Here is a 25975-nt window from a genome sequence, read left to right on the forward strand (position 1 = left end):
CACCATTTGGAGCAGGGATTTCTAGAGGTTCCACTAGACAGCTGTGGACAGCTGCTTTATGGGTGAGAATTGAAGCTGAGATCTGCATGAGCTCTAGACCTGTGCTGCAAGCTGTTTTTTGTCATCCCAGCTCGTCTGAAATCAGTAGTTCACTTTGGCCTGGGGATACGATGGCTTAGATCAGCAGCAGCTTCTTTTTGCCATCTACAGTGGTAGAAAGGGCTCGAGAAGTAAGTGTATTGTGCCATTGCTGTAGTTCCCGGGATGATACGGCATAGGTAGCGTAAGCCATTAGCAGAAACACGCTGTTAGAACAAATCCTGCTTCAAACATCTTCATTTTGAATTAAAATTTGCATAATTTCACCATACTCCTAGTAAAGGAGACGTTTTACTGTTTCTGAAGATGTTAGGCATGCAGAGTTGAGCAAACTCCTGGAAAAGAATTCTGCTACTTCCAGTACCTTCTAATGGTTGATTACAGTTTCTGAGCTTCATTTTAGTTCTATGAATTCACTTGCACAATGCCATCATCTTCTTACATGGTTCAGCGAGCATCCAACTCCCACTTGCTCTGCAGGTACAGTAGCAGTTGTTTTCCTGACATTTTGCAGGGTCAGGATTTACGATCATCTATAAGGTGATATAGTGATAAAACAGAAGTGCCAGTGCTGCCTATGGTCTGCCAGCTGTGTTCATATTCCGAAACCAAGTCAAGTTACTAGTTCTGGTCATTCACAAAATTATGCTCAATCCATTTGTCCCGTTTGATCTAAGCTCATTTATAGGAGTGACAGCCTAATAGACTCTTACTTCAGACTTCTAGGAAAAAACCCCAATGTGCTGCTTGTAAGAGAGTTTCCTGCATTTTGTTCAGGAACAGTCTGTGGGGTTGCTCTGTAAGCGGAGAAGATTGACTCCATCTATTTCTTAGTCTCTGTCAACTCATCAGGGGTACAGACTGTGCTGTGGGGGGACACCCTTTGCCAGCTCTAGGCTTGTATTCAGCAGGCTGCAGGTCTGGGTGAAATGTTCTCACTTCTTTGTTAAGAACTTTTAATGTACACTTGTACCCCACCATGCCTTTCTCTTGTGAGGTCATGTTGTCATAAGAACAGACACTGGGGGTAAGGGTTAAGACCTTCTAACTATGTTGAAGAGTCTCTTTTATGGTGACTGTCACTACTTGCTCATGCATTAGAGATAAGGCAACTGTGATAACTTTATGTTCACTTTCCCTAGAAACTGTTTGCTCCTGCAAACATTTTGGCTTCCCTTTCCATTTTGTCCTTATTTACTCTCAGGAATTTATAATGCGGTTTACTCTTCTATGTGTTGAAAGTGCTGTGTCTTCCTCCTTTATCAGTAGCCATGAGATCAGCAGCTCTCCAGATCTAGTTGCTGACTTTCCTAAGATTCCCTTTCCCTTTTGCATCCAAAATGCAGCTGCAAAAAGGTTACTGATTGTGTGTGTGAATTTGACTGTCCAAGGGGACATGACTCTGACCAATTATTTTCCTCTTTTAAATGGCTTTATTTGATTGCCAGTGCCCAGGTTAACTCTACCTCCCGGGTTTTCTCTGTCCACATCTCATACCATGTCCCCTTTGACTCTGTCCCCCTTCATGAATTTGGGCTTATTTTCACTTTTCCTGACATCCTTCTTGACTTGTGAGCTTCTTAAGACAAGGATTGGCGTAACATTTCCATCCTAAACTCGTCACTGCATAGCAAATACTTGCTGAAAGAGCATCCCTTGTCAAATTATTTCTTCGTGAGAAAAGTAGACATAAAGGCAGTTGATGGACAGGGAAGGGTTTGCGTTTTGAATAAAAGCTGAAAAGCTGCATGGTACATGTATTTGTACTCTAGCTGTGTGAGTCCTGCAGGAGGATTGAACAATGATAGAGTCTGGGTTGGTGTGTGTCTCTTCCAAACAGATATTCAAGAAAACCTCAGGGTACAGAATTCTATTTGAGGCAAACATGATTCCTCACTGCTTTGCTCTCCAGAAACTTATGAAGACAACCTTTAGTAAAAGCTCTACAATAATTCAATTACAGGCCTTACTACATGTATTTTAAATACAGTTGATTGGATTAGCTCACTGCTTTTTTTTTTTTTTTTTAATGAAGGAAGGAAAGGATTGAAGGAAACAGATTAAGGGATGTGAAGAATGGTGATTAGATTTGCTGTCCTCAGCTCCTGGCTCTCTCATTTCTCAGTTTGAGTTGCTAATTTCTTTACCAGTTTAACTACACCAAGAGTTCCATATTCCTGTGTTTGCTAGTTTGTGGAGTAATCCCTGGGCACATTTCTGGTGTGCTCCAAGGTATGTGTGCATCAGGAGCTCTTTGCAACAAAAGCTAATCTGTTTTATGGAGATAAGTGCACATGAGCCCAGCGTATAACACTTGCTTCTAACTTTCTTCATGGTGTTTTCCCTTATGTTCTGTTCCTAAGTTCTGGATAACATGAGCTCATTCACCTCACCAAGTGGTAAGTTCATGCTCCTTGTTAGAGTTTATAGTTGTGAGTAGGCAAAGATTTTAATCTATTACCTGTAGTAGTTGCTAATATTAGCTTTAGTGTCCTGTAGTTTTATGCCAGTGATGAGCAGATCTGCAAAGAAGACTTGGAAGACCATACTGCTGCTGCAGAAATGGAGGGTATATGCTGTAAGGAGACTCCTGTTCTGACTAGTCATTCCAGTAGTTTTTTAATGGTACCTGATACACTGAGCAGTTCTGGGCAATAGTCCTGTTGCTGCGTCCCAGGCATTAAATGTAGATAATGTCTGAGGAAGAATAACTGCTGAGGTCAGAGCTCCAGTTCATGTGTGGCTCTATTCCTTCCCTCCTAACTGGGATGATCTCTGGCCCTTTCACTCTGTAGTGGCAGTAAATTTTTTTCTAGCTTAAAGGCCATGCAGTGGCTTTGGTGTAGAAAGAGTGCAGGCCTGGCTGCGGGAAACTGCCCCCCTCCCTGCTTCCAGCCTCATCTTCCACATTGCTCTCTAGTATGCAGTGTGGAAGAGAGCTGGGAGGCTCAGGGTGGGGAGATGACTTCCCTGAGCTGGAGAGCAGTGCCTGGCTGCATGAGTTGTTTTCCTTTTTCCTCATGAGTGGCAGCTAACCATGCCTATCATGGCTGGAGCTTACTTCCATGTGCATTGTGCACCCTGTGCAGGGCAATGTATAAAATTCCTACTTTATACCTAAAACACAGTGCTTAGGGACTTCAGAACCAGTAATCTTGCTAGCCTGTGGATGCTGCACACGTCCTTTGAGCACATTCTGAAGACTAAAATTGCTAATGTATAAAATGTTCAAATAAAAATGAAACACCAATATTCTCTTTAAAATATGTTCAGTGAGTGGTAGTAATAGTCATGGCAGCAGTGTGTTTGACTGCAGGAAAGCAGGTGTGGTGCAGACCTATCTTATGCCTTCATCTCCCCTAGGGAGACTCAACTGAGACACAGCAGAAGCTCTAGGATCTACCCAGCTTATTTTGTTTTCTCTCTCTCTCCAAAGCAGTGATGACTCAGGGCACCATGAACAGCAGACCTAGCCCTTCCCTCCTTGGTGGAGAAGGCAGCACAGGATGAGGCACTGACAAGTGTCCCTTGTTCCCCATCAACCCAAGAGTAAAACAGATGGGGTAGACATGTCATGTGTCCCAGACTTGGCTGGCAAGATCATGCTACCCTGGAATCACTGTAGCACAAAGGATGCTTTTTCCAAGTCTTACAGTTAGCACTGCCTCTGGGATGTTGACCAGTGCTCAGCAGCTGGATGGCCTCCCTGTGAGCCCACTGGTAACTGGAGTTTTCTTGCTGTCTGCTGTGAAACTTCTGTGACCCAGAAAGCACGAACACCCTGAACAAAGAGGGCTTCTGCTCTTCCTTTACTAGGAAGACATTAAAAGACAGTAATAGAAAATCCACGTCATCCTTGACAGCAGCGTTTCATCTTATTTTGGACACATTAGCTTTAGGAGAGCTGCAAATTGGAAGCGTCTCTGATAGGAAGAGAGACTGAGTAGACTTGGCAGGCAGGATTGAAATAAATCATTCTGCCACATTCTCACTTCTAATAAGGGGAGGGGGATCAGATGCACACACAGATGCCAGCTGTCTGAAGTGTTAATGCTTCAACAGCCTAAGTACCTGTTAGAGTTTCTTTGCAGAAATTTGGCATTAGTTGCTAGAAATTAACCCATGGAAAGTAGGCTGACTATCAAAAAAGATATTCACAGATTAAGGATGTGATGGAAGTCCTGTTCTCTTCCTGAAAAACAAAACTGGACATGACACTAAAAAGTGTGCTGTAGGAAGCAGTTCCCTAATAATGCCTTAATAATATGGCCTCAGTGACCCTAAAAGCTCTTCTTCAGAGGAGACTGTTTGCAGATGAAATTTGCTGAGGAAATGTGAGAGACTTACAGAACTCTGCAGTCTTCTCCGGATAAAACACAGCAGTTGCTGCAAAATGTCTCTGCACTCTTCTTCTGTTGCTGCTGCTAAGCTCTTTAAAAGGTAGCAGGTTATAAAGCAGACAGAAATGTGCTAAGACTGATGGCTCCCATGCTCTTTACTTTCTCTAAAATGGGTTTTCAAAGTATACCTCTGGCTGATATGTTTCCATATCACTTTCAAGTGCTCTTAAACATTTCCCTTTACAGAGAAAGCAGCTGATCAAAACTGTGCTAGGTCCATCGAAGGGGGGAAGGCAGATGGTACGAGCTGTTGGGGAGGGGGTTTTGGGGCTTTGTTGGGTTTCTTTGTCCTCCAGCATGTTTGAGCTGTTATAGTTCACTTTTGTCTTTTCTCTGTCACAAGCCCCACCTTTCTTTCGCATACGTAAAGTTCTCTTTTATGGTGGTAAGACCTCCTTTCTTTTACTCTCCTGTAGTTTTATCCCCTTGGTATCAAGCCTCTCCTTTACTGCTTAGATGGCTAGGTAGTCCCATAGCAGTCCTTGGGCTTATGCTTCTGTGGCTCTTTTGCATCTTCCTCTTCTCCAACTTAGTAGTGTTTAAATGTCAAAAAAACAAACCAGGAAAAAGCTTGAATGACTTGCTTTTAGTGCGCTGCTTAATTTTGAGGAAATAAATCTGATTTGAGCCCTTTATCTCCAAGATAGACTTTCTGCAGGAACAGCTCTTTCCCCGTGTGGGAACAGCACCTGGGTGGCAGCGCATATCAAAGTTAATGAAGTTATAATTGTCCATTGATTTCCTCACTCTCACAGGGAGATAAGTGGGCATGGTTATGGCTGTGTTTGTTTCCAGTTTTAGATTTGCAGAGAGCGCTTTGCATTTTTGTCTGTGGTTGTTCTTGAGAGAGGTCAGCAGTTTAGACCCTGAGTATACTCATACTATCCTAATGCTCAAGAAAGCTGCTAGACTTATTAATGTAAAACATGAATGAATTTTCCTGGGTTCCAATACAAGCAAATTCACTGTGGAGAGTAATGGATCATAGTACATGTGGAATAGAAGCACATGTAAAGTAATATTTCCATTGAACTATCACCCCTGGGGACAATGTCTCTCAGATGTTGGGCAGGTTTCTTTTTTTGTGATTGTATCTATGTGGATCTGCTACAAGTGAATTAAAGGAAATGTGTATTACACTGTTACAGAGGTTTGCAAACAACTCACTGGAGTGTTCCTCTCCTTAGGACTTGACAAGGCTTATGGAATAATTATGCATGAAATGTTCTTTGTTTTTTGTGTTTTCAGTTGGATAATTCATAATTTATTTGGCCTTTTTTCTTGTGCATGTTGTTGAAACTTCAAGAGAGATGGGGAAGTTCTTAATGTTTTGAAATAGTTACAAGAATCCACATTTACATGAAAATAGATGATAGCATAAGATAAGCTTGTCTGTCAGGTAACTGATTAGAACTGATTAGAAAGCTGGGGCCATTTTATGTCATTAAGACCTATCTTCTGATGATGAGTATCTGTAGCATGTATTTCTTGCATGTGCCTATATCTACTCAGTTACTGGACACTTGTACCAAAGTCCTAGATTAAAGACATTCAAAATTAAGAGAAGGACTTCTACTTTTTATCTATCTATGTGTCAGCAGTGATGCCCTTGGAAAATTACATCAATAATGAGGTAACCACATAAAAGGTAGGAAGACAAATCAAAAGTCAAATTTGGGGGAAGAAAACCTGAGTGTAAGCCAAAATCATGTATGTTTTAGTCTCATCTCTCACACTGTAGTCATGGACTAGCAGCTTGCTGTGGTGCTAGACTGAACAAAGAAGCCTGGCACAAAGTGTGTTTGTGCTGCTGAAGCTTGGCAGAAGAAAGAGATGGTTATGGACAGGCAGCACGAGGGAGTGGCAGTACAGAATTGGTCAGCTGGTAATTCAGGATCCTGATGCAGGCAAAAGCCAGCTGCTGAATCGTCTTGGCATCATGAAAAAGCAATTAGTTTTATTCTTTTCAAGGAGGATTTTGAAGAAAAGTGGTGCAGTAGAAGGAACTGCCTGTGCAAGCACATGAGGGGTGGCTTGGGAGAAAGTGTTGAGAGGCTTTTGGGAGGACTTAACAAGTAGTTTAAAAACAGGGGTTGTGGGCTGATCAGAGGTGGAAGTCAACTGCTGAAAGATAGTAATGTGGATGTAGGATGTGAAGGGCCTTGAGAGCAAAGACACAAAGCATACATTTCTCATGAAAAAGGGGAGCAGTGGTCTAGGGAGATGATCTCTGCAGAAACGTAGGTCTGAGTATGGCAAGTGTTTTAGCAGCACAGGTGTGTGGGAAGGGTCGTGCTGTGAAGGTATGTTCATTATACAGGGAGGAACTGCATTGTCCCTAAATAGCCCGAGTAAAAAAACATACCAAACCTGACAGGAGGAAGACACTCAGCAGCATGTAAATATCCATGGGTTGCTTCAGTGGACTGTGCTCAGGAAGGCAATACAAATAAGAAAACATTTGCCTTCCAGAAGAGGAGTGTCATGAATTTCTCCAAACTGGGGACCAGAGAAGACTCCAGCTCTTGTGCAGTGGTCTGAACTTGCTTGAGACTCATACCCTCAAAGTCTAAAAAACTTAATGCTTTCTACTGTCGTCTCTTAGGGGATGTAGCGTAACATATTGGTACTGCCTTTGTTTATATCCAAGAATGAACAGATTTGCTCTCCTTGATTTGCTTCCTGCAAAGATAAAATCTGGACTGTCATATGTTAAATGGAAAGGCCATAAGAGATTGCTCTATTTTTATCATTTTGACAACCAAAAAATCTTTAACAAATGGAAGTATTAAATCCAGCTACAGAAATAAACTCCAGAGCCCCTATGGTCAACCACCAAGAACCCTTGCCTGCTGCCAGAATCCTCTGTCATGAAGATTTTGTGGCTTCGTAGGTGCTTCATCCTCAAAACCATTGCATACTGCAGACATGCTTTATAAGACCCTCTTGTGCTGAGTGCAGTACTATTCGTAAATTCATACCTAACTGCTTTTTTTTTTTCTTCTTTACAGAGCATGAGAAACACAGACTGTGTAAAAGTGCAGACTACATGAATTTACACTTCAAAGTGAAGTGGCTGTACAATGAATATGTTCGTGATCTGCCTGCCTTCAAGGGAAAAGTGCCTGAATATCCAGCGTGAGTGTGTTATGTGTCCTGTAGTAAATCCCCACTATCTGTCTCCTTACCATACCTTGAGAGCAGTCATTTGGTTCCCCTGTGACTGCCTTCATAATAGACCATTTCTTCACTCCCAATTTTCTGAGTTTATGTGCATGTTTGTCCCCTCTGGTGTTCTGTGCCACTGTCCCTGACAAATTCAATCCCTTATTGTACTTTACTTGTATCTCCCAAGATCTCAGAAGCTTTAGCAGTGGCATGGACAGTCCTCAAGCCGCTTTGTGCCTGCTGTGTGGGCTTTGGTCAATGCCTGAACAGCAGACTTCAGAATATATGCTTACATTCTTGTGTTAATAGATACAGCTGTGACTATATGTACTGTATGTATGTCTGTGTGTATATGAATGTTGTATGTATACAAACACAAGTTTTGTAAAGATGTTATTTTTTTTCTTTTAACAAGACCAGGTGGGTTAGTTGAAAACATGGGATAAGCTGTTGCTCTTAATCTCTAAGCAATTGCTCACAAGTTTTATTTAAAAGAGCCACAGTAGTTTTCAGACCTGAAGAAAGTTTATGAGCCAAAAAAGTTGCCTGAGCAAGCTGGGGAGAATACAGTAGCTAGAGTCCCACACTTGGCCTAAGGCAGGAGCGGGTGTGTTGTTTCTGACCAGTGTTTAATTGGTTTTCAGAGACTTCAGGTGATGGTTGCTTCACATCTTCAAGCAGCTTTTCCTCCCTGTGCTTCAGTGTTACACCTCCATTGGGTGTTGGGGTTTTAACACACTATGTTTTTCCACCCTCCAAATTCTGCTTCAGTTTGAGCTTCTTATATATCCTGTCATACCAGTCCTGGGCATGGAGAACAAATTGTTCCTGTTTTACAAGAAGAGTACAATGCTTTTCTCATGTCCCTTCACAGTCTTCTGCTGGTTCCTGTTTGTTCCCAGCTTTCCTTGTAAGTGAGGTTTACTCACCTCTCTCCAGCAGTTCTGTGTCTGGATGTATTACACCCAGCCTTAAATAATACTGATTCATCTAGACCTTGCCTTGCATTGCCTTTCAGGCAGTGCTGCTGCTCTCACGTCCTGGGCTGATAGCAGCCTTTTCTTTTTTTTTCTTCAGTGGTATTGTTGAGTAGTGATGCTTTCAGTGGGCCACAGGCCAGCTCCCAGGCACCTTCAGCGGAGTGTCCTACCTAGCTGTTCTTGTCATCCTATATGTGACTGTTCACTGCTGTCTAAATGCAGCACTTTGCAGTTGCCCCTCTTAAAAAAAAAAAACATCTTCCTTGGGCTGTTTCCATTTTGGCATGTTGAATTGTCTTCCCATCCTGTGGTGCATGCAGTCCCTCAAGCCTGGTGCTAGCTGCATACTAATAAGACTTGAAGCATTTGGTGTAATTGCTCATCTTGGGCTGTGAGCCTTGCTTAACAAATCAGGTCAGCGAGTGACATTAACTCAGTGAACAGGGTGTTGGAATGACAGTCTCAGCAGTCCTGTGCTCTTTGCTGTGTCTCTGACTCAGTGCAGTCTCAGGCAAGCCATCAGATATTCTTAATCTCTCTTTTTCTCCTGTGTAATCTGGATAATGATGCTCAGTTTCATGCTGCGGTCTTTCACAGACTGTTCTGCTCTGCTGGACTTTTATGGTAGAGCTTCAGGGCTCATGTACATTTGCAGGCACTAGCTTTGTTATGTCACTCTTTTATTTTAGTACAATAGCCACATTGTCAGACACAAGTGATGTTTATTTCAACCATAACCTTCACCTGTCACAAAATATCCCCCTGGTATCAATTACAACAATGTGTTCTTGTCCTTTGATTTGTTTCACCACAAGTATTTTTAGTCTTGAAGCTTCCTTAAACAAAGGAGTCCATGCATCAGGTTTGCACATCAGTAAATTCTTTAGATGAAACTAAATTGCTGCTGTCCAGAGAATAGCCAAGTTGTCTTTCTACTCGACAGACAAGAGGCGATCCACAAACTCACTTTTTGTGTTGAAACCATGAGAAACCATGTTTGTGATAGCCTTGAGGTACAACTGAATAAAGTGAAGGCTCCAAAGTACTGAAGCTGAAGTTTTTGTACTCTGCTTATTTTCTGCAATTCAGCAGCTGTTTCTGAAACTGCAGTAGCAACATAGCTGGGAGTGGATCTTCAAAACTTCCTCTCTTCACTTTTTAGCTGCCAGCTAAAAGCTGTGAAGTGTCAGTTTCCAAAAAACCCTAGCTTTTTAGAAGTGTAAAGAAGTGTTTTATGTTTTGTTTTAATACTGATGTTAGCATGCAGCTAGTATTGTAGCTGTACTGGAGATTACCTCCTCTCTGGTGGGGGAAGGCATTCCTTGCTTTAAAATCCAGTCTTATTGTTCTGGCTCACTTCATCAAACATAGTATTTATTCTCTTACTCTTTGAAACTCTGCTTGCCTTCCTGTCTCTGTGCTTGCCAAGGCCCACAGGTTGTTCACTGGGTACCCACATGCATCAACACAGCAAATGAGCAAGATTAATTCACCTGTACAGTCTCAGACCGCAGGAGCCAGGCTCATGGCCAGGCTGAAATTGCAGCCTTTTGTGTTACGTTACTGTTGTGCAACCAGCAGAGGTAAACTTTCATTTAGTCACAAAACACCGCTCCCTTTCCCGGCAGTTGGGACTAAGGCGTATTCTGTGCAATACTCATTTGGAGAGGTCGGGTATGCCATCTCAGAGTCAGGCTGTGCTGACCCCTGCAAGCACAAAATGTCTCTGAAGCAGCACCGTGAGCCTCTGCCTTGTGTGCTGGTGCGTGAGTCATTACGCTGTTTGCTTCTAGATCAATAATTGAAGCAGATGAGGAGAAGATATTTGCCATATAACAACATTTTGAAGCTATTCCTGCATGAAATCAGATTATTTTTGTTAGTTTCCTTGCTAAATAATTTTGAATATTATTTTGGAAATGTTGCTTTTGTAGTCCTTGTTTTGGATATGTTGCTTTCGCACTCACTTAGCAGCCCAAAACCTGATAATAAAACATTGTAAGGGGTGTTTGGCCTAAGATAACTCTAGGTTTGTATTACAGCTCAAAGCACATTTTGGTCCTGAATGTGCCCAGGGACTGGAAGTATTTATAGATGATTTATATCTCTTGTGTTTTCCTGCCAGCCTATAAAGGACAAAGTTGAGGCAGGCTTTGCAAATGTAGTTATGTAATTTCCTGACCTGACCTAAGTGATTTGCTTTGTCCTTAAATATTCATATTAAACCTCTTTCTGGGGGTAATGCTTGTTTTAACGGGTGGGAGAGCAAACACCCCACCACCAGCAGCTGCTCAGCAGTACCTTTTTCCTTGCCACCTTTGTTTAGATGATTTGGTAGGACAGTAAGTACCTACGCACTTGATTTTGTACATCAACATATGGTAGCCGTAAAAATAGGCAATGACTGTTCTCAATAGTGAGTGGCCCTTTCCTATGAATGTGGTGCAATTACCAAGGGTGAATGATAATCAGGAAGTTGCTTTTCTTCTCAGAGTGAAAATTGTAGCTTCTGGCACAAACAAGTAATCCTCCCTATACATGGACCTATGACATGTGAAAGCAACGAGCAACCTGGAAACTATGAAACAGACACAAGATGTGTAGTTGCTTCCTTGTAAACCACCTGAGTTCCCTTCTAAAGATTGAGTCGTTGCTTTAAAATGTGCTATTTAGTTTAAATCAAAATGTTGAAAGCTCAAGAAACTTGCAGCAGACACCAGAATGTGCTGACTTTTAGGAGCCTGAAGTGCTAATCAGAAGGAGTTTTTCCAGATACAGGAAGTCTGTATGTCTGTGACAGTGTTCCACTGTTGCTGTCTGTATTAAATACGGCTGCATAGACAGGTTGCTGTTGGCTTTTAACAGTGTGTCAGTTACAATTTCCAATATCAGCATTGATGTGCTTTATATTTCGAAGTGTAGAGAGTATTTAAGGCTATCTAGTACGCTCTGTCTGTGAATTTGCTCTTGATCTCCCTCTCATGTCTGGCACATGCTTTCATGTTCTTTGCAAACTCAGCCCATAATTAGCACAATCTTTATGAACACAGCTGCCTGTTTAGAGGAGGCTGTACCCTGTGAAGCTCATATAACAATCTTTTGTATGGACTGAAATCACACATGTCCACTTTTTTCCCTTATTTGTGAATACTGTTTAGTAATTTTTGAATTTAAGATTTGCTTCAGCTGTGGTATGTTGGCACTTGAACACAACAAATCCTTAAACGTTTAAACGTTTAAAATAAAGCTATAAGTGGTATGTTTTGCTTAAACACAGGCACGAACACCACCCCACACACCCCCTTTTGTACTATGTGAATATGTCCCACAGAACAGAGAACGGAGGGATGACCAGCTGTAAGATCCCATCACTGAAACAGCTTTTCACCTTGCCTATTTGGCCAAGGTGGAGTTGAGTAGAAGCCTTTTGTTTAGTGCAGAAGGTAGCTTCAGGCACCACCTCACGTAGGACATCTCCATGAGATACAGCAGTGGCTGTTTTAGCAGTATCTTGAATTCTGCTCTACCATTTAGCCTATCCTCTTAAGTGAGGAGAAGGAACAGAGACAAACTTTGCTGTCCTGTTTCTAGGACCTGCTTGTTTTGGGGACTTGACCATGCTCCAAGGCTGTTAATCCAGCACTTAACATGAACTAAGTTTGTGCTTCTTTAAAACAAACCGATGAGCTGCTTACAATGCTGGCCAGCTTCCTGCAAGCCCTAGCAGATGTGCCATGCTGTCACCAGAAGCATCTTCACAGTGAGCAACCCATAGAAATCATCATTCTAGAGAAGGCTTGGGGCAAGGGAATGCAGGTTTAAAGTGAAGAAAACTTCTAGCCTTGATTCTCTTCCTGGGCACTCCAGAAGTATGTCTGTATCTGCAGATGAAGTGGCTGAAGGGCCCTGGAAAACAGGTGCTGCTTTTCCTCTCTTATTACTCATTTGCAGTGCTCACATGAAAGATGGTACACCCAAATGGGCAGCAGGGTAGTGAGCTGTCTCTCTTGGCATGCAGAGATAGTGGGTTTGGAGGTCTCCCTTGTCCTCTCTGGCACATGGGTGAAAGGGGAAGAAAAGACAAAGTGCTCAAAGATGATTCAAAGTTAAAGGTGGTGCTCAAGGGAGAAAAAAAAGGAGAAGGTACCAAGGAAGAGGAAAGACAGGGGAGAAGGACAAAAACAGCTCCGGACCAAGTCTGCAGAGGCTGGGCTAGGCTGTGTTCTGCTGGTCCAGCCCAAGTGATGGTACAGTGAGCTACCCTGCTCACTGGTAGTTTGCATACAGGTAGGAGTATTTCTGGAAACTTTGGCTGCACACACAGGTGACAGCATTCAGACATCCAACAGTGGCAAGCTTTCACAAGGCTTGCTGTAACAGCAGCACTGTCTGAGTCTGGTTGGGGTGCTCTCTTTCTTCCTGTAACTTGCTGTCTTTCCTGTCCCTCCTGCAGGTGGTTTGAGCAGTTTGTGATGCAGTGGCTGGATGAAAATGAAGATGTTTCCTTAGAATTCCTGCATGGTGCTCTGGAGAGAGATAAAAAAGATGGGGTATGTAGGTTGCTCTGAGTGGAGGACTTGGTGATACATCCTTCAGTGCCTAGAACCAAACAATAACCCTTTGTAAATTCAGCTGTCATACTGACATACTGGAGGATGCAGCCCTTTTTGCTTGCTAAACAACTGGGAAACTCATTTATTTTAGGACTTTTCTCTACAGGTCACAGAGAGCTGTTTAATAACAAGATGTACATCATTCATTTATGTCTGTTCTGCTGCTGTTAATCTGTCAGCCAGTGGCTTGGTGCTCACTCATCTCTCTGTGTTTGTCAGAGGTAGTTGAAATATAAGGCACTTTGCAGATACTTAGTCATGCAGTAAGAACGTGACCTTAATCCACTGACAGAGTAATCTTATTCTTAATTTGCGGAGTGTTCCCAATAGAGAGCAAGAGCCTTCCATTTATTTAGTGTCTAATGGCAATGTAGTCTGTGATGCTAATGTAAGCATTCTCTTTAATATCTAAATTTTAAGAAAATCTAAATAAAGCTCTTCACAATCTCCTCCTTCTCTCATTAACTGATGGACAAGTCATAAATTTCATTAAGGGTCTCAGCATCATGGTATATTTCCGTGGTGCTTGTCATGTCATAGTTGGTGAAGGACAGTAAACTCATAACCTAACAGAACTGGCTGTTTAGCTCCTCTGGAGCAACTTTGGAGAGCTTTTGACTAATTCTGAGGAAAATTAAGGTTTTGGTTGTCTTGCCTCCAATAGGGCAGGTGATGGAGACATCCATGAAATGGGTGTATTTCTGGTTTTTCCATTTGAGAATGACTCCTTGTACTTCTGTTTTAGTTCCAGCAAACATCCGAGCATGCTCTGTTCTCTTGCTCAGTGGTGGACGTCTTCACCCAGCTCAATCAGAGCTTTGAGATCATTAAGAAGCTGGAGTGCCCAGACCCTGTAATTGTTGCTCATTATAACAGGAGGTTTGCTAAGGTAATACCCTCAATATCCAACTGTTTATCTTACCTTAGTGGGATGCAAAACAGTATGCTGGTTTTTTTTGTTTTATTTCCTGGAGTTCTCGGGCAGTGATAGAGGACAAGTAACAGTGCTGACATCTTGTCTTTGCAGACTATTGGGAAAGTGCTGATGCAGTATGCTGACATCCTGTCCAAGGGCTTCCAGTCCTACTGTTCCAAGGAGAAACTGGTGAGTTGCACTGAGCTTCATTTCTGCCCCAAGGAATCACATAATTGTCCTGATGAAACCAAGTTTCTCACATTGCACTTAACCATATTGGTGTAAAAATTTTCAGTAAGTTTTTATCATAATTTGTACACTTTTGTAGATTGAATTCTTCCTTGGCCATAAAATAAAAATAGGTCTGGAAGATGATCTGCAGGTCTTGGAGTCTGTCAGGTCCCCTTGAAATTAACTTCCACTCTGCCTGACTCTGTTGTCTGTCACAGAGGTGATTTAAAAAAGAAATAAAAAGTGGGCACAGATTGCTCTGTAGATCTGGTACTTAGCAGCACTCTTGATTTACCATTGTCTCCATCTAACTACCTTGCTGTTTAATCTGAATTCAGCAAAATTCTATGTATTAATTAAAACAGAGTCTTAAGTTTTTGAGGCCTGAGTCTGTCCCATGCAGGTTTTTCTATCTGCCACACCTGTACTGGGAATATAACTGCAGAGGGAAGAGTCTATTGCTCAGGCTGTCCTTGACTGTTGCTCTCAGGCTTGGCCTGGCAGGACCCAGATGTGTGTCTGAATGAAGCTTTGGCTAGCAGTTCCCTGTCTGATCTGGGACGCACACCATTCACAATAGGACGCTGCAGCATTAAGAGGCTGAAGGTGATGCTGCTTGGACTCTTTTTCACATTTGAGCGCTGAAATCTTGCATGCCCTACTTCCTATTTGACTCTCAGATCCGGTGGTACTTGGGGAAGGGTGTCAAAGCACAGACTGTGTACCCCTGGTGAAAAAGTGTTGGCATCCTGAGCAGTAACAGGCACCTGCTTCTGTCCCTTCAGCCCTGCATCCTGATGAATAACATCCAACAACTGAGGGTGCAGCTAGAGAAGATGTTTGAAGCCATGGGTGGTAAAGAGGTAAGAGTGCTAAGAGACTGAGTATTACTCATTCCTACTGCACTGTTACTAGATTATTTGCATCATACTGGTTCTTGAAGACTGCAGTTGTTAAGGCGAGCCCCATGACACCTGGCACTATAGTGAGGGGAGAGTTGTGCCTGAAGACCTTTCAACTGAATTTGTCAGAAGATACAGGAGTGAATGCTTTGAAGCACAGAGTAGCATGGAGAGAAAAGAAGAGGTTACATACTCTGCTCATGTGGGATGGATGTGGATATGGCTGGTGGTTTCACAACTCTGAAGGCAGATAGATAGGTCTGAGAACTGTTGACATGAAATGATTTTACATGGCATATAAATGTGGGACAGTACCTTTGGCACTGAATTTTCAATATCTAATATATTGCAGACATGCAAATAAGAGTTCTGTATTCATGCTTTGGATACTCAGATGTATCCATTTGTACTGAGATGACCATTTTTACAGAAACAAGGTTTTTCTCCCCTAGATCGCCATTTCTGTTCTGATATGATGTATCTTTTCTCTTCTTTTTTCATTGCTTTTCAAGATTCGGGAACATGAAGAAAAGGCTGCTGATGCTGATCATGTTAGGAGAAAATTATTTTTAAAGCCTAAGTGCATTTTCTTTGGCTGTGTTGTGGTAGAGCCCGTGCTATGACCTGTATGCCAAGAGGAAAGTCAGCTTTGCTGATGGGCAGCTCAGTTTTTGCCTGTACTGCTGTTTCAAATCTTTCTTGTGCTCAGTGGCAGAATTCTGTGAAGTGGCAAAAATCTCAACAAATACATTTACCCCAAAAGGCAAAGAAAATGGCTGTCATTCTTTCACATGTGATCTCAGCAATCTTAATTTCTGAACCCTACATCAAGAATTAGCATTATATACTCCCAGGTATAATAGCAATGGTAGCTAAATGCTCATTTTTCAGGAAAAAATAAACATATAATGAAATGTTTGTGAATTGGTTTACAAAGTTTTCATCTACGTGCACTTAATTTCCCTTAAGGAATCAGTTTGCTACTGTTTCCCATAGTGGTGACCATTAAGTAGGGTGTCTCTGTATTTCAAATTGAAAATACCACCTGATACTGTGTTAAAGAGGAAGAGAAAAAAAAAAATTTAAAACTTCCTAGTCCTCTTCTATGCATTCAGCCTCTTAAAACCTTCCTCAGGAGGTGTGGGTAAGGCAGAAAAGAGGTTATGAATCCACTATTTCCCCTGTATTGTGGAATCAAAAGAAAAAAAAGGGGAGAGAGACTCAGACTGCGAGGAATAAAACGTACAGGAAGAAATGTAGCAAACATGATAGGAAGCTGGTTTTGGAAGTGATTTTTTTCTTTTCAAATGCTGCTTGTCCACTTCATTAGACTGCTGCTGATCACCAGAAATAAGTCATGCTGTGTTAGGTGCCTGCATTATTTGCTATCCCCAGAGGTTTCCCTCTTGGTGAGTATGTAGTACTTTGCTTCTTGACTTGAAATCTGCCAGGTCTTCTGTCTTGCTAGAGTAAACAAGGTCTTGTCCTAGTTTGAGTAGTCCTTTTTCTGATGCAGATTGAACCTGACTAGTGAGTAATAATTGGTGAGAGAATGGCATTGAAAATAGAACATGCAGACAAACATGCTGCTGGAAATGCATCTATGGGTTTTCTCTTCTCCTTCAGGGAGGGTGGTTCTTACTTTCTTTGACAGATTTGATTTATATTCATCTATATGTCACACAGTAGCTTGCACAAAAGTAAGCATTATTCTGACTGCTCTACCCAAAAAGAAACTGCTTCTTTGGAGGAGTGAGAAAGTAGCATAGCGGTATGTCCTGGTTGCCTTGAACTGTTCACCTTTTTATGTTCTCAGAGGTGTTGTTGGGAGCTAGGTACCAAATATTACATTGTTCCTATGGCAGGTATGTTAGATGTACCATGCGTGAAGCCAGATCTTAGAGATTGGTTTCAGTTAATGTGTGCTTGTGTCTTCATCTGCTTCTGATTCACAGATCCTTCTACAGGTGTAGCACTGCACAACTCTGGAAAGCTTTGACATCCTCCTGCTACCTAGTGCTCTTTGACAGTGGGTCCAAAACACACTCCTACAGAAATCCATATCGCATTTATTCCTTTTTGTAGCAAGGGAAATGAAGGAACAGGGCTCACCCATAGTCACCCTGCAGTATAATGGCAGAAGTGCTTGCCCAGTACTATTTCTTGAGATGGGACTCCCTGATATAGTGCCTTCCTTTACTTTTTTTCTTCTCAAATGAGGAATGGTATCTTTGCCCCGAATTCTCATATTCTTTTTCCAATTGTTAGTAGCCAGAAGGCACAAAACAGGGCAAAAATTGCCCAGCATCTCTGAGTTTAATGTGTTTACATCATGTGGTCTGTGAACATTACTAGTCAGAAACAGTAAATTCAGCAGCAGAGCTTTAGAGAGTTCTGTGTGGAGGGATTCTCTTGGGTCTGTGCTTGAGATCTCAAGGCATATATATGTATTTATACACATGCACACACAGAACAAAGTATCTGGAATGATTTTTAGTATTTATAATTAATACTTTAAATTAATTTGTAATTAATACTTCTAATTCCCTTCTGAACTGTGTTCATCTCATGGGATCAAAACAGCTTCACTGTAGCTCAGTAACTTTCTCAGACATTCCTGAAGCATGTTTTGAAAAGGCAGCATACATGCAGTGGCAGGTAGCATTAAAAGCATAATGAACTGTGGAATTAGGGGGTGAGTCCTGGACAGAAATTGGGGACCTCTGATTCCTCTGAATCATCTCCAGTAGACCTACAGAATGGAGATTGTAATTTAGCTCTGTGCTAAAGCAGTCTGTATTAGATTCATTGCTAGCATTTGCCTGAACTTGGATTAATTTAACTGTTACATTATCTAATAAAACCTAATGTGACCTGCATTTTCTACCCACCTTTGCAGTTTTCTTGCAGACTTCAGCCTGCTCTGTGCTGTCCCTGGCACCACAATAAGCCTTTCTCATTCATTTTGCTTGAGAGACATGGCTTTCAGCAGTCTGTTACTTTACTTAGCTTTTCATGAGTTATGAACTCATGGCACTGAAATTAAAAGGTACTGTACTGCATTACCCACTGCTGGAGTCTAGATGTGCTGTGGAAACCTAGTTTAAAACATTTCTGCACTTTTTTTTTCCAAAGTCAAGCATGTGAGGTGAGTATCAGAGACAAGCACTGCCTAGGGAACCCAAAGAATTAGCTGCTTAGTAGCAGCAGATTGTCATCATACAATCTTCATGTCTTTGCTTTCAAGGTAATCTGTACAATAAACGCTTCAGGAAACTCTCTTAATGCTCAGCCAGGGTTAGCCCACATTTTAAATCCTAAATTAGCCACCCGAATAACAAATAGTGAGAGTTTAGAAACAGCCAAGACTTGATAGGAATGTTCTCAAAGGATTTGCAGCATCTGCTGATTGCTCCTCTTTAGCATCCCACATGCTATAGCTAAGGTCACCCTAGTGTTTGAGAAGCTGGCAGCTGTTGTTTGGATTCAGTGCTCCTGGTTCTTTACTCTTGTATCCTACAGGAAAGTGGGGAGATGTATGAAAATCCAGTGCAAGCGAGTCCCTAAAAGGAGGTTGCATCTATTGAGCTCCTGGCCTCACAGTTACCTCTGCAGAGAACTCCCAGGGGCTAGGGGAGGGAGGAGCAGCAAAAGTCAGCAATTTCAAGCTGGATCCAGATGAATTTGCATAAAGTTACAATAGGGTAGAAGAGGAAAATTGTCTAGCTGCTGATAACGTCAGATCAGACCTGGTGATGTCACAGGTTCTCTGGCTTTAAGATGTGAATTGATTAACATCGTCAACCTTCTAGAAGGCAAGAGCTGTGTTTATCCAGCTGCAGAGAAGCCTTCCAGTTCTGGTTGCTCATGCTTCTCCACTGTGTGTTGAAACCAAAGAAGAACTAGTGATATCACTTGGAAGCCCATCACTTCATCCACAAGAGAAGCAGGAGAAGATCAATCTAAATTGAAGTTCATAGCATTGTGCTCTAAATGCCACCATTCAGATTAGCAGAGAACTTGAGGTTCCAGCCCTGAATGTGCTTGGAGGAGACATTGAGGCCTGGATTCTCTGAAGTGCCAAGTCCCAAATCTTTGCAAGAAATTAACACGACCCTGCTTTCTTCCCTGAAATGTAAATATAGGGTGACGTCTTCCCTCTTTGCGTGCACCTCAGTTTTCTGTATCACACATTTAGTCTCAAACACAGAACTATGTCCAGGCAAGCCATTATTTCCACTGGAATTGGAGCACTTGTTCAGAGATGAGAAGCCACCTTGCTGTGGGTACTGTCCCGTGTTTTGTACAGAGAATTTCTCATTATCTTTCTTCCTCTGAATCATCTCAGATACACCCACAGAATGGAGATCATAAGACTGCTGAGCTCCGGCTTCTGATAGAAATGGTCTGGACGTGACATATGGCAGTGACCCAACTGCCTAGCACTGCTTTCTGCTTTATTCTAGCAGCCAGATTTATCATCCATTCCAAGCAGCATTTCCTGCGATCAGTCATAGCCGATGTGCTTAGAATTCATTGGCTGAGAAGCAACAGCAAAACGTGCAGTCTCATTTGTGTGTTGATATCAGTGCTTCACCATATTGGCAAAGAATAGTTTGCAGTTATACCACATGATGTGTAATTTATATATGTATAAAACAGTAGTACACACTTACTGGCACTTTCCTAATGGACTTAAATCACACTCAGGTAATTCCCTGAAATTTGCTTTCAAGCCAAAGCGTGGCAATACATTAACCATCAGTAATGTATTCTGTGGACTCCTCCTTCCATAGCAGCAGTTGCTCAGAAGACAACAGCCTTTCTAGGATGACAGAGGACTTTGTGAATACTGAATCAGAATGCTTAGCACCAGGGTTTGGCTTTCCGAGGGTGAGGCTGGGCACCTCAGAGTTAAATCTGAGCAGCTGTCTTGCCAGTTGCACCCAGAGAGCTGTGAGCTGATGCTCTGGAGGAGAGTGAGTTCCTTGCCACAGATAATGAAGCTTATCACCTGGGCAAAGCATTGCTCCAGCTGTCCCTTCTTTCAGTATAGGGCTGGCAATCAGCCTTGCTTTGTCTCCCAGATCAGTTTGCAGTCAACAAGTACAATAGCAAGGAGAAGCGTAGTTGGCAAGCTCTCCATGTCACCTCACAGTAAAACAATGCATTAATTGCATGGTTCATGAACCAGGGCAATGAGTTGTTGATCCTGATCTCAGACATCCTCTTGACCTGCATCACATGCATCTGGTAGCTTATAAAGAAGTAGAAGTAAGTAGTGAGGAATAGGTGTCTTATGCCAGATTCTTCTGGTGCTTTTTTTCTTCAGCTGGAAAAGCAGTTACTTGAAATGTTTTGATGAATCATGAACTAACTGGTCCTACCTCACATCTACCAGAAATGGCCAGAATCAGAGGACTGTTCAGTGCCATTAATTGTAGATAGCAAACCAGACAGCTTGTGACTCCTTGCTCCTTTACACAGTAGGAGAAGGGAAGGATTAATGTAAGGGCAAGACAAACAACCACCAACAGATGCTGGTTTTGTTTTGTTACCTACAAGCTTGGCCAGAATGGCTGCTGATTGGCATGCTGTTATCTTCCTTCTGCCTTCATATGGCAAGGGAGTTATAAAGGTAATAGGAATACAAATTCACTTTAGTAAAGGAAAAATAATCAGAACTAGCAATGCCCGAAGTTATAAGGCTTAAGTAATCATCATTTGCTTGGGGTTTTTTTAAATTATCTTAAAAATTCTCATCCAGGAGTTTCATTAGCATAGGTTCAAATGCCTAATAGAGTCAGTTTTCCATGCCAGCTTACAGCAGGAAAATGATTGGATCCGATTCCAAAATCCCTAAGGCTTGGATTTCTCTGACAGGTACTGAGGTATATGAAAAGGGCTTCAGCACTGAGTATAGACATGGGAAACTTCTGTCAAGTTCAAATCCTGTATAGCTGCATGCATGGATATACTGTAAAAATCTAAACTGATTTTTAACCACTGTACTGGTATCTGACACATTACATTTGTAAATAGATACTCTGCCTTAGAGCAGAAGCTTAGAAGCTCTGAATGCCAAATGCAAACATTTCTGGAAGGTTTTTGTTTTACAAGCAGCTTGCCTGCCTGCATGCAAAGGCAAATCTGTTTTACAAGTTACTTTTTCAGAACAAATGATCCCAGAGCATTCAACATGTGTTGTTATGTATACACAGAGGTAGGTTGCCCAGAAGTGGCTCTTTAGAGGCTGGAGGGATGACTACAGCTGGAATACAGGTCACTGTTGAATGTAAAAACAGGTGGCTTTGGGTTGGTAGTAATGGAGCAAGCGCTTTTTTCAGAGTGTGCCAAGGTGTCAGCAGCATCCATGCAGTGTACTTCTTTGTTTCATCAAGTCTCCTGTGAACAGTTGTATACAAAAAGCTGTCTGGCTCCATATGAGAGTAGAGCTATTTGTGCTTAATACCCATAGCTGAGATTATGCTTTCCAAAAGTGATCTATGCACACTAGTTCCTGCTGTGATATTGTGGCCAGATTTTCAAAATAGCTGGGGAGCAGTCTTCTGAGAGCAGTGGCTGAGTCAGTCTTCAGTTTAAATATTTGGTAGCAGGGTGGAAGGTGAAATAGCATCTTTCAAGACCGTGCATGAAGAAGTGCACAAGTAAATAACATCTAGTCTGAAAAGCCCTTAGAGAGGTGAAATGACCCATGAGCCCAAGGTAATGCACAGTGCTTGATGGTGTCTCAGCCCTCTTACTCGGTTACCACAGGGAGTTCACATTTACTTTCTTTCTCAACTTAAAAATATCAGAAGGGTATCAAAGGGTACTGGAGCCTGGGGAAACTACTTGCTGCTGTTTAGGCAAATATATGTTGGTGATTTCACAGCTTCTGTAACAGCAGCAGGCAGTGGAGGAGAGCATCTTAGCAGGCAGAGTCCAGTGGTGATAGTTCACCTGCTTATCACAAGTAGCCTCAGCATTGAAGAGCAGCACTGTGAAGGACAGCAGACTGCCCTCTGGGTTCAAGCTAAATGCTCTTCTTTCATCCACAGTTGGATGCAGAAGCAAGTGACCATCTTAAAGAGCTCCAGGTGAAGCTGAACAATGTTTTGGATGAGCTGAGTGCTGTGTTTGGTAACAGGTGAGTATAACAAGGTCCCTGTCCTTGAAGCATTCCTTTCTTTTGTCTAATCTCATTCAGTCAGGTTAAGAAAAGAAACTCCTATCAACTACATTATAAATTCATGGTCTTTCAAATACTGAGACCTTCTAAAGAAATGAGAAATGTTTTAAAAGTCTCTCTTTTCCATATTGCTCTGCTTAGAAATGTAACATCGAGATCTCTCAACTGTGAAATGTATTTGAATTAGACAGAGTGATTTTTTTCACTAAGTAGTGCTTGTCAGTAACAGAATTGCCTGCTCCTTTATTGCTTGGAAAGCAGTTTCCAGCTTAGTGTTTATGAAGCAACACTCTTGTTTAAACGTTCTGCTCTAATGTATGAAACAGTTGACTGATTTCTGATTGTTAAATGAATATTGGAATAAGAAGGAAACAGGTTTAGAATTTGAGATTGACTTGTTCTAATGTTGCAGTGAATGGTGTTTTCTGATGTTTCAAGGGGAGGAGCTCTTTAAAGTATTGCCAGAATAATTGATGGCAATTAAATTTTACTGCAAATCATGTTACCATTTACCTGAGGATAAAAATGTGCTCAACTTTATAATAATTTTGTAGTGAACCATAAAAGATGTCAACTAAGCAAAATCTAGAAATACAGGTCTCCCAACTGATCTTCAAAAGCAACCACTTCCCATGATAAACCCCATTCATTTCCTGTTGTGCTATATAACAAGATTAATGCAGGTGTGACCTGTAGTATAGCTGAAAGATGGGCAAGGGGAATAAAGCAAATTGTGCCAACTTGGCCTCCTACAGTCTACAGATTTGCAGTACTTAGGACCAAAAAATCATGATGAGATTTGTCAGCGACTATTTGGATTTCAGCACACAGAGCTAAGTGGGGAGATAAGCAGGGAGTTCACATTGCGAGTAATGGATGCTATAGCAAGAAATTGAGAGATTCAAACTGTAACTGAATTGAATTGATAAGGTTCATAATTAGATGAAGGATGAGTGAAAAATTATAATTAGAGGGTGAATTTTGTTATCTGAAACATGGTGTCTCTGCTACATGACAATTAGGGTACAATCAACATTTGCAAATATGATTTAAAGAGATTATTCAGTATCAGCATATATACCAGGCAGTGTTTCAGAGAGATGTGCCAGCAAGAGATTTAGCCAGTCAGATGGCTCAGATGCTTTGCTCATTCCTAAACAGTAATAGGGAATGAAAAACAGAGCTGCAGTTTACTGTATAAGCAGGGTCTTCTAAAGGATGTAAGTGTGGGAGGTAAGACAGATATCTGCAATATTCTGTGCAGAGTCTGTAAAGAGTTGCTCCTACAACGCTGTGCACACCTGATGCTGCAGATCTTAACTTTTCTTCATCTCTATGAGATAATCATGACTGCTGGGAAAACAGCACACATCCATAGAGCCTCACCACCTTTGTGCTGGGCGAGAATTACATCTGGACACAGCAGAATTTTCTGCTTTAAAGGTTATCGTAGAAAAAAGGAGCCTTGAAATGGTTTGTACTTCATGCAAGGCTAGCTGCTAGAGGCTGTAGGAGAGAAGGAAGGAATTCCTGCAGAAATTAGGGAACAGAAGGCCCTATCTGACAGCGTAGGTGAGGTTGTCTTTTAACTTGCTGCTCTCCAGGGCTCCTTTTAAGCTGTACATCTACACAAGCTTTACTTTCAGGTGAACCTGTTGCCACAGTAACTGATTTATCATTTTTCATAATTGATGACGTTTTTACCTCATATTGAGTTTTATCTTTTAAGGGATTCTGGGTTTTTTCATCCCCTGGGTGGGGGTTTACAGCATCTTGAAGCAGGGTCCTGCAACTGATGCAGTATTTGGGAGAACTGTGGGATGAGATTAGCCTGTAACAGAACAAAGACTGTCAGCAGTACAGGAAATTCTTGGTACTATTTTATTTGATGTGATTTATGTCTCTAGTTAAGCTGTCATTGTAGCCACAACTGACTGCCACAAGCTACTCTCTGCTAGAAATGGGGAAAGTGAAGGCTCTATGGATAGACAGCTCTGGAATTGCTCTCTGGAACTGCTCCAGTGAGAGGCAGGCTAGAAGTGAGCAAGGAGGTGACAGTGCAGGAGAGGAAAGACGTGATGGGGTAGAGAAGGAAGGTGAAAGCCCCAGGGCAGAGGGGTTGTATACTAGCAGCCAACCCACACATGTCCTAGGTGGCTTACACAGCAGAAGTTCAGGCCACCAATGCAGATATAAAGGTGATTTCCAAAGGTGTATAACTGATCTTAAATCTTTACCCCAGCTCCCAGCACTGACTCCTCTTCCTGGTTTCAAACCTCTGTGCCATTAGTGGATAGCTAAATGTCACTTGTAATGCCTGTTGTTAGTAACTGTTCTTTTAAATGTCAAAGCATTTTCCTTTATTTGCTGAACTGATATGTTGACAGCTCTGCTGATCTATTCATCATTTTTAACCATTGTGTTATTTCATTTTGAACCTCCTCTTAGCAGTAAGAGATGGAAGAGTAACTGTGCTTTAATACCTTGCATGTCACTTCATTACAGTGACATTGCTCATTGCACAGCTGAGCCCCACATCCCATTTTGACACTTTGATACAGCATGGACTGTATGGCAGTGAACTGTTTTCAGTCAATGCCTGCCTTCAGGCTGTCTCTGTTATTTTAAAGGCATAGCCTATGATGGGTCATAACCCATCATCATACTGCTGGTACACTCCTGGGTGCTCAGAGATGTGCAGGCGTTGTGCCAGTGCTCTGTACAATATCCTAATCTCTGTGGTGTAACACCCTGTGTAGAAAGCAAAGATACAGCAGGGTGCTCTGAGCTAAGGATAACAGTGTTTCTGGAAATCAGGAATGGATCATTTCTTTTTGCAAGTTGAACGAACAAAATCCTCTCAAATGCGATTGTCTTTCATGTTCAGAGGTGGTAGGCTGTCTGTGGATGATGGGCATAAGGAACTAGATAGCATGCCCCTTGTTAATAAATACAGTAAGCAGCAAATCTCAGGAAGGAGGAGTATGTAATTGAGTGCATGGTTTACGGACTTGCAGTATTCTACCTTATGTACTGGAGCTGAAATCTCTGCCACTGATAATCTTGTTTTTGCCTCTCTCCTGTCTGTGCAGCTTTCAGACTCGCATCGATGACTGTGTCAAGCAAATGTCTGATATCCTCTGTCAAGTGAAAGGGACAGGAAATGTTACTGCTAATGCCAGAAACACAGTTGCACAAGATGCAGATAATGTCCTGAGGCCACTGATGGATTTCCTGGATGGAAAGTAAGGGAGTATTCAAATACATGTTACACATACAGTGCATTGGATTGGGAACAGGATGGGGGAAGAAAAAATAGCTTCATGTTCTTGGGTTGCTCTTGAGCTGTTCATCCTCTGAATTTTCAGGAAGAATGAATGGCTTTTCTTCCCATGTCTGTATCTCTCTCAAATCATGGATCACCTTTTCAGCCTTCATTCAGTGCCAGAGGACACACTCAAGTTCTCCTTTTTC

At 42.0% G+C, this 25975-nt stretch overlaps 1 protein-coding gene across 13 annotated transcripts in view; it reads left to right on the forward strand.

Moving 5' to 3' along the window:
• Positions 1 to 25975, forward strand: part of UNC13B (unc-13 homolog B) — a 220296-nt gene that overhangs the window by 168743 nt on the left and 25578 nt on the right. For 7 of the 13 annotated variants that reach the window (XM_074932214.1, XM_074932216.1, XM_074932219.1 and 4 more), the window contains 7 exons: positions 7511 to 7637; positions 13101 to 13197; positions 14006 to 14149; positions 14288 to 14365; positions 15193 to 15270; positions 22371 to 22459; positions 25594 to 25746. In XM_074932214.1, coding sequence (XP_074788315.1) covers positions 7511 to 7637; positions 13101 to 13197; positions 14006 to 14149; positions 14288 to 14365; positions 15193 to 15270; positions 22371 to 22459; positions 25594 to 25746 — 766 coding nt within the window. Of the gene's footprint in view, positions 1 to 2462; positions 2499 to 4842; positions 4885 to 7510; positions 7638 to 13100; positions 13198 to 14005; positions 14150 to 14287; positions 14366 to 15192; positions 15271 to 15821; positions 15861 to 22370; positions 22460 to 25593; positions 25747 to 25975 lie in introns of all 13 variants that reach the window. The other 6 variants (XM_074932208.1, XM_074932211.1, XM_074932215.1 and 3 more) reach the window with 3 other exon arrangements.

This window comes from Athene noctua, chromosome Z, assembly GCF_965140245.1.
Source record: "Athene noctua chromosome Z, bAthNoc1.hap1.1, whole genome shotgun sequence".
In the NCBI taxonomy this organism is placed as follows: domain Eukaryota; kingdom Metazoa; phylum Chordata; class Aves; order Strigiformes; family Strigidae; genus Athene; species Athene noctua.